The following is a 12,876-nucleotide window of genomic DNA, read 5'->3' as shown; positions in this document are numbered from 1 at the left end:
TGAGTCTGACTGCAATCTGCTCTCAGATATTCAGTGCCGAATTGTAATATTTTGTGCTTTCTGGCACACTTAATCTTTTCTCCCTTGAGTCAATTGGAAAAGACTAGAGAAAACTAAAACCAGTCCACTTGTCTTCTTGCTGGGAACTCTGATTTGAAATTAGGAGGAAGAACAGGAAGAACTCTTGCTTCAAAGGAAACCTGAGAGTTACCAGCTCTGTGTTATTCATCTTTCTGTTAGAGGATAATAGCTCTGTCCATGTGTCATTGACAGTGGATTCCAGCAGGTTACAGCAGGAACCTTGTATTTGTGCCAAGGTGGGCTTGGATGCTCTTGGTAGCTTTTAGAAAGAGACATTACTGATGCCTGCAGTAATAAAAATGGTGCTTGCTGTCTATAACTTAAAAGATGATTTGGAGGAGTTTGTGGCTGTTAACCATAAGCAACCTAAACAGATCCTGCTGAGTAATTGTCTCCAATCTACCACCATAGGATTTTACTACATCAGGATTTAAGCTTTTTATTTGCTTGTTTGTTTTGTTTATAGAAAGAAAATGGAATTTCCATCTTTAACACCAGTCTTTCAGTGAAGGTTCTTAATTTCTGCTAGCCATGTCTCTGATGTTTATCTCTTTGTGTTTGTGTCCATGGTCCACTGCTTTTGCAAGTCAGATATCTTTCTCAAGGTCTGTGAACATTGTTTCATAACATTATTCCACACACTACTGATCATTTGGGAACATTTTCTCATCCGATCATCTTCAGGTTTTAATGAGTGCATAGATACAAAGTGTGTAACACAGTAACAGATTTTCGGGACTAACCAGCATTTGTGATGTATAGATTTCACTGAACGCAGGTATCTTGGATTCCTACATAGACACTTCAGACTGCCTTTCGACCATCTGGGAAGCAGGACAGCACCGCATCTCCCTAGTTTTGGTTTTATTTTCTCTCATATTTACATTTCCTTTCTGTATTATGTAAGCTGTATGCATAGATCACTTTCAGTGGGTTAAGGAATTTTGTGTATCAGTAATTTGAAAAGTTCAGCAAAATGAATACATTTTGTCTTTTGAGAATCTTCTGATAAATGGTCTGTAACTTCCTGCTGGTGATCCCTGGTTTTTCTGCCTCTGAGTTTGTTCACATACGTCGTCCCGTCTATAGGATTGCGTAGGTGGCATGAGAATTCTCTCAGTCTTGCTGGTACATGGTCACTAAAGCACTTCAAAGTTTTCAAGTCTTTTCTTCCCAAAAAATAGTGATGCATCTCTTTCTTTTTCATATGTAAGTCTTGAAGTTAGGAAGACTCACAGACAGGAAAGTATTACTTGAGACCCTACTTGAGGGTTCCATTGTTGGTGTCACAACTGTGATGTTTATTGAATTTTCAGAAGCCACCACACATTTACATCTCAGCTAAACCTTAAGTTCATAATACTGATGTATATTCTAAAATTATGGTTTTTATAATCATTAGTAATTTTTTCCAGTTAAACTCTGAGGCTCTGTCATAGATTTTTTCTCATTGAAATTCCGTTTTTGAATTTCAAAAACTCTAAGTCACTCTTAAGTGTCATTGCCATCAGTACTTGCTTATACTGAGTCTGCCTGTTCCTCAGGATATCCTGGTTTCTGTTGAAAACACGGTAGTAGCTCGGATAGAGGGCGTAAGTCTGTGTTCCAGTCAACAGTCCCATCTGGAATTCAGAATCAACAGCAGAAAACTGGAGCTGTCAACCCCACTGAAAGATGATATCATCTCCTCTGAAGATTTCCAAAGACAATTTGACACCTTGGAGAAAGCCGTGAAAGGAACAGTAGCCACTTACCTGGGTGGCCTTCCAGGTATCTGCTTGTGTTTCCATCAGTTTTACAAAGTGTACTTTTAGTCAAATTGAAAGTATTTTAAATATGTAATTTTAGCCAAAGGGCATCAGAAGGAAAAACAAAATTCCAGTATCAATTATTCTTTTCCCGAGTGTTTGTATTGGCATTTTATTGGTACTTTAAAAAAACTTTTTTAATGATTAACTGAAACTAACCAAATTTTGCTGAGTTTGACTATGCTCACCAGAAGGAATTTATTATTCCATTTCATCCTTACGACAGTCTTGTGAATTCAATGTTTATTACTCTTCAGTTCATCTATCACGCACCCAATATTTCTCAGGAACGTCTGCCCCTGGAACTAGGAATGCAGTCATGAACAAATGGATGTGGTCCCTGCTGTTACGGCTTTCACAATCTACTGGCAGAGGCAGACATTAAACACATAATTAGGAAATTTTTTAAAAAATTAAAGTTGCTGTAGCTTCTGTGAAGGAAAAATGTGGGTTGCTTCTGGAGCCTGAAATGGGGCAGTGTTCTGGTTGTGCGGGCCAGAAACAAACTCCCTGAAGAAAAGATTAGGATATTTGAAGGATTCATTGAATTTAACCAAGTGGTAGGGCTGGGGATTGGCACAAATACACAAGTAAAAAGGTCTGTGTGTGGGGAAAACGGGGAGGGGTTGACGTACTTGAGGAATATGTAGATCCGAATGGTGGAAGCATGTTGAGTGGGGTGGAGGGGGAGGAACAGCCGTGCAGGCTGAGGCTCTGAACTGGGTTGGGGCGGGGGGGGGGGGTTAGGAGGTGTTTAGGCCTGGTTCAGGGTCCCGAGTCTTATTTTAACAGCTATGGAAATAACTAAAAAGCTTTAGACAAGGAAGTTGTATAGTATCAATATAGGAATTTAAAAAAAATAATCATGCTGTGTAATGGATGGAGATGGACAGCTGGGAGGCAGCAGTGACAAGATGACTTGGGGGCCTCCGAAGTAGTCCAGATGCAGGACCAGTATTAATAACAGCAGCAGCAGCTATACTATCATCCGCTGGTGCATAATGAATAATCCGGGAAGCAGGGTGCTTCAAATGTATCCACTCACTGAATTTTCAGAATAGTCCTGTGAGGTAGGTACCGTTACTGTCTCCAGGTGAAGCAGGTGCTGAACTAGGATGGTGATAATTGAGATGGTATACAGTGAATTGATTGCAGATGTATGTGAAAAACAAAATTTTGATGGGGTTTAGTGATTGAAAGGCAGGTATCTGGCATGAGCAGCATGGGTGGAGATTTCAAACCAAGATGGAGAGAACTAGAGGAAAAGCAGGTTCACTTTAATGTAATATTGGAAAATATGAAATTGGTATAAATATTTTACTTTAAATGGCAAAAAATTGAGGCAGAAAGTTTGTTAGAAAAATTTTCAAAAAGCTTTGCAAGTTATTCTTATGGGGAGAATTCTGAATTTGATGTCAGCCATTATATTACTGGAACTGAGCGAGGTCTTCATTTCCCATAAAAAGAATTTTTTAAAAGAATTTTTATTTATTTATCTTTAGAGGGGAAGGGAAGGAGAGAGGCGGAGAAATATCAATGTATGGTTGCCTCTCGTGCGTCCCCTGCTGGGAACTGGCCTGCAACCCAGGCATGTGCCCTGACTGGGAATTGAACTGTGGTTGTTTGGTTCACAGGCCCACACTCAATCCACTGAGCTACACCAGCCAGGGCCCATAAAAGGAATTTTTATCTGGGTTTTGGGGGAATAGGAATAAAGAGGCACTAACAGTTGAGAGAGAGAGAGTTAAGCAAGTTGGTTGATTATTAGGAAGTTAGATAAGTTAACGCGTGGTTAAGTATTAGGAATTATAATTATAGTTCAAATGAATAAATTCTACATTGAAACCCACCTACTATCTTATTCACAAATTATTTGAATGCAATTTTAGGAAATCAAACAAACATCCAAAGTGTTCAAAAGAAGTAAAAATATGACAATGTCAGTGGTTCCAGGACTTTGGCCACAGCACTGAAGATTGACTTCAGGCAAGATGGGCTAAGGCAAAGAGTGAGAGAAAATGAAGGGGGATTCAAAATTGAGATATTACGAGTATAAACTGTGGGATGGGTAAATTATAATTGATGTGCAAAATAGGCATGTTAAATTGCAAGTTATAAATTAAAAATCAAATAATGACATAATCTGTAGTGCTTAGCCAGACTTGAAAGGGTTTCTTAATAAATGCTATAAGCCCACAGAAAAGTATGGACTTTATTCACTGTATTGTCAATTTAGAGGTGGAAAATTTAAAGTATATACTGTATATTTTTGCATAAGGTACTGAAGAAGAAAGACTGAGAATATTCACTGGGAATTGAGATTCATGAAGAGATGCCAAACAAAGACACACACTCACACAGATGGATGGATGTTTTTAAGATGAACCGTAGTTCTTAGGAATCCAAGGGTGTTACCTAAGCATTAAGTTGATGAGAGTGTAGAAAGGCCCAAGGGCCTAAACTATTCACTAAAGCATCATGAAAATTGTTATTTTTTAGAACCAAATATTACATAAAAGTGAATTCCCTGTATGCTCAGCAAGAAACTATTTCTTTGGAAAATACAGAAATTTGCTTTTATTCCAGTAATAATAACAGATATATTTGTCTTGGCATTTTAAAAGATTTGTACTTAGCTATAGTTTAGAGTTGAAAAGTGATTTAACGATGCTTAAACTATGGCTCAAATTTAAAGAAACAATAACAAAGTAGAATATCTTAAGTAAAAATGTGCTCAATTCTCTTTTTTTAAGGTGTGTTTATCTTAGGTTTGGGTGGAACCGACTGTGTTTATGAAATAAGAGCAACTCGTGCTGAATTTAGTGCCACATACAGTACCTTATACACGTAGGAGTGTTTTAATACAAATTTACTAAAGCAAATTACATTATTAACTTTTGGTTAGAAATGAGAAGTCTGAATAATTCCTGTAACTAAGCAGATAAGATGCTAAAAGTCTTGGGCTAATATTTTAATATTCTTTTTCTCAGTTATTCCACTCAATGCGACACCAGTGGACGCCTTTTATAATGGCTGTATGGAAGTGAACGTTAACAGCCTGCAGCTGGATCTGGACGAAGCCACTTTTAAACACAATGATATCAGAGCTCACTCATGTCCGTCAGCTTTGGAAAACAAAAAGAGGCCCTAAGTCATCTTTTCTCTACTGACAACATTTTCTTCCTGGGTGTAATTATACTTGTATTTCAATAACATTTAAAGGATTTTACTTATGGATGGGCAGACCTTGATTATTTTATAGTACTTTGACCTTCTTGGAATTATAAAAAGGTCCCTTTTCAAGAAAACAAGATTCTCTTGTGATATAAATCACATCTAAAAAAAACTCTTAACTCTGTTGCTGTATAGAAATTAAATAATGTAAAGCATAAAAAATTTTAATTTGAGTTTTTTTACTACAAATGACATTTCTTCATTTTTATGTTTATAAAAAGTAAATTTTAATTGTGCTATTAGGAACTGGTGTTTAAATATCTATTTTTCTTGGAAGGCAAGAAAATAAACCTAAACAAATGTTCATGTGACAGTACTGTTGATCATAGTAGATACTATTTTATTTGTTTTGTTTTTTTCCTAGTGAAAGCAGCAGAAGAAAGAGTAACCTATTAATTTTAATTGAGTAGAAGGTCTTAAAGTTTTACTCCAAAACAGTTCCTCAGGGCTACCAGCTTTGGCTTCATCTCTCTTTCACTGGCTTCACTTTTGAACCCAGTAGTTTTACTGCATCAGAAAACAAGTGGGACACATTTTCAAGATAACATCACTCGTGAATCCAGCTGGTTGCTAATTGGATTATCTGAGGATGAGATACTAGCTCGTATTGGGATGGGTGTGAAAACTGAGATGGGTACATTCCTTAAAGGTGGCCATGTTTGGTCTCACAGCTGTAGATTAGGAGAAGCAGAACCTAAGGATGGAGGGAATGAATGAGAGACTGAATAATGCAGAACCTCCTAGTTTTCCACCTAGGAAGCTCCTTGATTTCAACTTTAATCACCAAAGTAAGTTGCCAGAAGGTTACTGATTATTGAAGGACAAGAGGGACTATGAAAACTAAAATAGATTTTAATGAAAGAGTAACAACAGAGGGACATAGTTAATAATGCGTTTTTTAAATAAGCAGTTTTATCACTTCTAACCTACCATTCACATTAGGAATGTATCTGGTGTTTTATTGACAGTTGGAAAAATAAATTTTTCCCACTATAGATATTTTATATCACATAAAGCATAAAAAATTGGTGTTGTTTAAAAAATTTGTATAAATAATACCAATATTTTATCAACTCTTTGAACAGAACGTAAAAGTACTGCCCTGGCCAGGTAGCACAGTTCATTAGAACATCATCCCACACGCCAAGGTTGCAGGTTCCATCCCCAGTCAGGGCACATAAAAGAATCAACCAGTGAATGCATAAATAAGTGGAACAACAAATCAATGTTTCTCTCTCCCTCTCTCTAAAAAGTTAATTAAAAATTGCTTAAAAAATAAAATTACATAATATATATGCAACTCTTCATGTAGCACAGTAGTTCTATAGTTCAAAGACAATAAAGCTCAAATATTTGATGAGTAGTTGCTGCATTATAGCTGCATTGTAGACTGGAACTGAGAAAGAAAGAAAAGTAAAAGTCACATGTATCGAGTGTTTGTCAGAAATTGTGCCAGACCATCTTATTGGATGTAATTGCTCTCCCAAATACCACTATACACTGTGGGTGATGAATTTCAGCAAGCAACTACTGATAATTACATTAGTGTAGAAAAATAAGAAAGTAGAAAAACTGAAAGCATATGAAGACAAAAAATAAAGAGTAAAAGAAAGGGGAAAATGAATTATTTGGGTGCGGGATAGAGCTCTGATTCTCGTTTAATTATGTCCATATGCACTGAATGGCAGGGACCTATTTCTGGACCAATTCCAGAAATAGAGCTTTCCAATATGCAATAATCTTCATAGAGGACCCAGATACTTATTTATAAATTTTATCTAACTTTGAGATGGACTCACATATGGCTTAGACAACATCTTCAAACCTGAGGCTAAGAATCTTTCATATGATTTTTGAGCTTGATCTTTGCCAAGAAATACGGATTCCTACTTTAAAGAGAACGATGGTTTCATGAAGGTCAAGTGGCATATTTGGTGCTATTTGAGCTTTGTGTCATGAAAATGTCTAAGCGACTGTCATTACAGTGTCCCCTAGAACTTACCATTTTCAGAGATACATTTTGAAATCAGTAAGAATAATGGTTAATTTGTGAGAACAAAGTTATTAACCTCAGTTTTCCTGTCTGAAGTTTTAACTTCAGTCTCAGTCCCTGTGAGTCTTATAAAGTATTTTCAATTATCTTTTCATTTTGGAACTGGAACATTGCTGAAGAGAAAACTTTTTTTGTATATTTGTTTAATAATTGAGTTACTTCTTTTGGAAATCTTTTAGGCCTTTAATCTCTATGGTCAGCATGAAGGAAATGAAGTAATTTTGAAAGTAATTTTATCTCAGATTTCTTGATGTTGCTGTTAATGATACGAGTTTGGGAGAATACAGGGTCACTGTATTCTCTAGGGACAAGAGTGAGAAATTTCTACTTCATTTATTTAGCAACAAATATTATCAATTAACTACTCTGTGCATGTGGAGTAAAAGGCAGTGGAATGTCTGAGAGCTAAACCTACCTGAATAGGAAATGACAACTCAAGTCAGCCCATGGTAGGCCTTGTACTTCCATTCCTTGGGCTTAAAAAGCATATTCTTTCAGGTTGTACAAAAAAAATTAAAGCAATAAAACTCTTTTTAAAAAATACATGTTATTGATTATACTATTACAGTTGTCCCATTTCCCCCCTTGGCCCCCCCTCCATCAGGTACCCCCACTCCCTCCAGCACTTCTCCCCCTTAGTTCATGTCCATGGGTCATGCATATAAGTTTTTTGGCTTCTCCATTTCCTCTACTATTCTTAACATCCCCCTATTTTGTACCTACCAATTTTTATTTAGTCTCTGCACCTTTTCCTCCATTCTTCCCCCTCCACCTCCCAACCGATAACCCTCCAAACGATAACCCTCCATATCTATGATGAAGCAGTAATTTGAAAGACAAGATAGAAAAAAATACCCAAGCAGAGCAACAAAAAGAAAACGGAAATTAAAAAATCAGAAGAGTTTAAGAAATCTTTGGGCCAACATGAAACATAAAAACATCACATTATGGAGATACCATAAGTAGGAAAGAATGAGAAAGGGATCAAGAACCCATTTGAACGAATAATGACTGAAAACTTCCCTAATCTGGTGAAAAGTCCAAGAGTGCAGAGTCCCAAACAAGATGCACCCGAAGAGGCCTACACCAAGACACATCATAATTAAAATGGCAAAAGCCCAAAGACAAGAAGAATATCTTCAAAGCTGCAAGAAAAAAGCAATCAGTCCTAGACTGTCATCTGATTTCTCAATGGAAATATTTCAGGCCAAAAGGAATTGGCATGAAATATTCAAAGCAAGAACCCACAACCAAGGCTACTTTACCCAGCAAGGCTATCATTTAAAATTGGAGGGGAAAAATGCTTCTCAGACAAGAAAAAGCTAAAGGAGTTTGTTACCACCAAATCAGTATATAAACAAATGTTAAAGGACTTGCTTTAAGACAAAGAAAAAAACTCAAGAAAATAATTGAAAGTAAAAAGGCAACAAATACATATCTATCAATAATCACTTTAAATGTAAATGCTTAAATGCTCCAATGAAAAGACAGAGGGTAGCTGGATGGATAGAAAAGCACGGCTCACATGTAGGCTGTCTACAGTAGACCAACCTCAGACTGACAGGCACACACAAGACTAGAAGTAAAGGGATGGAGAAAGGTACTTCATGCAAATGAAAATGGAAAAAAGTTGGGGTAGCAATACTTATACTGAACAAAATAGGCTTGAGAACTTTGGCCATACTAAGAGGGACCTACATAATGATAAAGGGAACAATCCAGCAAGAGGATAAAACCCTTGTAAATATTTATGCACCCAACATAGGAGCACTTAAATATGTAAAGCAAATCATGATGGACATAAAGGGAGAGATCGACAGAAATACAGTCATAGTTGGGGATTTTAATACTCCTTTGACTTCAAAGGATAGATCTTCCAGGCAGATAATCAACAAGGACACAGTGGCCTTAAATGATATACTAGATGAAATGGATTTAATTAATATCCTCAGAGCATTTCACCCCAAAGAAGCAGAAGTACATACTTTTCTTTTAAAAAGATTTTATTTATTTATTTTTAGAGAGAGGGGAAGGGAAAGAGAAAGAGTGGGAGAGAAACATCAGTGTGTGGTTGACTCTCATGTATCCCCTACTGGGGACCTGGCCTGCAACCCAGGCATGTGCCCTGACTGGGAAACGAACCAGCAACCCTTTGCTTCACAGGCCCGTGCTCAATCCACTGAGCTACACCAACCAGGGCCAGAATATACATACTTTTTAAGTATACATGGAATATTTCCCAGGACCATATGTCAGGACAAAAAACAAGTCAATAAATTTAAGAAGATTAAAATCATACCAAGCATCTTTTCTGACCACAATGCTATGAAACTAGATGTCAATTGACAAGAAGTAAACTGAAAGACACGCAAAGATGTGGAAGCTAAATAACATGTTATTTAACAGTGAATGGCTCAATAATGAGATCAAGGAGGAAATCAAAAGGTACCTTGAAACGATTGAAAATGAGAACACAGCAACCTAAAATCTGTGGGACACTGGGAAAGTAATTATAAGGGAAATTCATAGCATTACAGGCTTATGTTAAGAAAAAGCTCAAGGGTGGGGAGTGGGTGTGGGTGGGATTGGGAGAGTGGGGGGATGGAGACAGCTGTACTTGAACAACAATAAAAAAACAAAATATTTTTTAAGTGCAGGGTAAACAGATTTGATTAAATGAAATGGGCTTGCTACATAAGACGTAAAATGGCAGAAATCTAAGGCACACCATTTTCAATGTATTTTAACACATTTATATTTAAAGATATTTATGGATATTAAATGTCCTTATTTCATAGAAAGTTTATTTCCATATATTAGAATATTAGACTATTAAAATGTATTATTTTCATCAAAAAAGAAAAAGCTCAAATAAACAATCTAACTTTACACTTACATGAATGTGAGAAAGAAAAACAAACAGCCTAAAGTGAGTGTAAGGAAGGAAATAATAAAGATCAGAGCAGAAATAGATGAAATACAGTCTAGAAAGTGTTATAAAAGATCAATGAATCCAAGAGCTTATTCTTTTAAAAGATAAACAAGATTGACAAACCTTTCATCAGACTCATCAAGAAAAAAACAAGAGAGGACCCAAATAAATAAAACCAGAAATGAAAGCGGAGACGGGGCGGGGGCGGGGGGGAGGTGCTGGGTTGGGAGAAATAGACAAAAAACTGTACTTGAAAAATAACTAAATAAAATTAAAAAAAACTTGACACCAAAGTAATTCAAAGGATGGTAAGAAAATATGAACAACTATTTACCAACAAATTGAACCACTTGGATAAAGTAGATAAGTTCCTAGAAACATACAATCTTCCAAAAATTAAATCAGGAAGAATCAGAGAATCTAAATAGACAGATTACACCTAGTGACATAGAGGCAGTAATTTAAAAAAAATTCAACAAACAAAAGTCCTGGACTGGATGGCTTCACAGATGAATTTAACAAAACATTCTGAGGACACTTCCTAAACTATTCAAAAGACAGGGAGACTCTCAAGCTCATTTTACAAAGTCAGCATTATCCTAATTCCAAATCAGATAAAGACACAACAAAAAAAAGAAAACTATAGGCCAATATTCCTGATGAAAGATGGGTCTTTTTGATGAAATCCTCAACAAAAATATTCACAAACTTAAAAAAAATATTTGCAAACTGAATACAGCAATACATCAACAAAGTCACATACTATGATAAGTGAAATTTATTCTTGGCATGCAAGGTTGGTACATTTGCAAGTCAATAAATGTGATACACCACATATAGAAAATGAAGTATGAAAACCATGTGATCATATTAATAGATGCAAAAATATTTGATAAAATTCAGCACCCATGTATGATCAAAGCTCTAGCAAAGTGGGAATGGAGAGAACATATTAAACACAGTAAAAGTCATATAGGAGAAACCCGCTGCTAGCATTGTACATAACAGGAAAAAAACTATAAGTATTCCCCTTAAGATCAGAAACGACAGGATGTCCACCTTCGCCTCTCTTATTGAATATAGTACTGGGAGTCCTATCCATTGCAATCAAACAACGAGAAGAAATAAAAGACATCCAAATTGGAAGGGAAGAAGTGTGAAGTGTCATTATTTGCAGATGACATGATACTGACATAGGGAACCCTAAAAATTCCACCAAGAAGGTACTAGATGTATAAATAAATTCAATAAAGTAGCAGAATAAAAAATAGTATGTAGAATACAGTTGCATGTTTATATGCTAATAAGGAATCATCAGAAAATAAAATTAAGAAGACCATGCTGTTTATAATTGTTTAAAAAAGAATAGAATACCTATGAATAAATCTAACCAAGAATGCAAAAGCCCTGTGTTTGTGAAATTAGGAAACACTGTAAAAAAGAAACTGAAGATGATACAAATAAGTGGAACCACATACTGTGTTCATGGATAGGAAGAATCAACCTCATTAAAATGTCCTTGCTACACAAAGCAATATACCTTCAGTGTAATTCCTATCAAGATTCCAATGTTGTATTTATTTCAGAGACATAGAACATATATTTCAAAATTTATATGGAACCACAAAATGCCCTGAATAGCAACAGCAATCTTGAGATAAAAGAACAAAGTTGGAGGAATCATGCTACCTAATATCAAATTATACTATAAGGCCATAGTAATCAAAACACATGGTACTGGTATAAAAACAGACACACGGATCAGTGGATCAAAGTAGAAAGCCCTGAAATAAACCCACAATTCTATAGTCAATATTTGACAGAGGAAACAAGCACATACAGTGAGCTAACAATAGTTTATTCAATAAATTGTTTTGGGAAAATTGGACAGATATATGCACAAAAATGAAACTAGACCACCTTCTTATGCCACAAATGAAAGTAAGTTCAAAATGGATCGAAGGTTTATATGTCAGACCTGAAACCATAAAAACTGTAGAAGAATACATAGGCAGTAAAATGTTGAACATTGTTCATAGCAATATATTATCTGATAATATCTCCTCAGTAAGGGAAACAAAACAACAAATAAATGAGACTACACCAAACTAAAAATTTTTTGCCTGGCAAAGGAAGCCATCAACAAAATGAAAAAACAAAAAAAAACACTGAATGGGAGAACAAAAGGACAGACAAAGCAAAAAAGTGAGTGAAACATAGAGGTAAAAGAAAAGGATAGAGAGAGACAGGAGTGTGTGTGTACAAACCAGAGGAGAGAAAAAGACAATGAAGGAAAGAAATTCTGTGGAAACAAAGATTTAGTAAGGGGGTTGGTAAGATGCAGAATGATAATGAAAGAGAAGGGAAGAAGCAACAAATATAAGAACATACTGGGTGAAGAGGATTAGGTAGAAATAAAAAACACAAAGGGAAATGAATTATCTGCTCCTGTAGACACTTAGATAGGAGTAGGTAATGACAAGCTGAGATCAGAAAAGAGAGATGAAAAAGATGCACAGATAATGAAGTAGAGATAGATATCTAAAAGGAAAGCCCAAAGGTGAAAAAAGAAAAAGAAAAGAAGGGAGAAAGAAAGAGAAGTAGAAGAAGACCAAATGAGAATGGAAGTAGAGAAGAATATTACATAGAGGAAAGGAAGATGAGCTAAGCATAGAGAGAGAAAGAATGAGACAGGAAGAAACAACAAATATAAATGGAAAGAGGGAAAGAGCTCTGGCAGAAATATAAGGAGAGGCAGACAGAGAATT

The 12,876-nt window shown here is 35.8% G+C and overlaps 1 protein-coding gene across 1 annotated transcript in view; it reads left to right on the top strand.

The window, feature by feature from the left end:
- Positions 1 to 7,719, top strand: part of PROS1 (protein S) — a 65,700-nt gene extending 57,981 nt beyond the window's left edge. Inside the window, exons 14-15 of the mRNA XM_037152356.2 lie at positions 1,626 to 1,851; positions 4,880 to 7,719. Of these exons, the coding sequence (XP_037008251.2) occupies positions 1,626 to 1,851; positions 4,880 to 5,040 (387 nt within the window). The 3' untranslated portion in view covers positions 5,041 to 7,719. The remainder of the gene's footprint in view (positions 1 to 1,625; positions 1,852 to 4,879) is intronic.
- The last annotated feature ends 5,157 nt before the right edge of the window (positions 7,720 to 12,876 follow it).

Source organism: Artibeus jamaicensis, unplaced genomic scaffold, assembly GCF_021234435.1.
Source record: "Artibeus jamaicensis isolate MK-2021 breed Jamaican fruit bat unplaced genomic scaffold, CSHL_Jam_final contig_3113, whole genome shotgun sequence".
Classification (NCBI taxonomy): Eukaryota; Metazoa; Chordata; class Mammalia; order Chiroptera; family Phyllostomidae; genus Artibeus; species Artibeus jamaicensis.
Note: the sequence above shows the minus strand (reverse complement) of the source record. Positions and strands in the feature narration are given on the sequence as shown.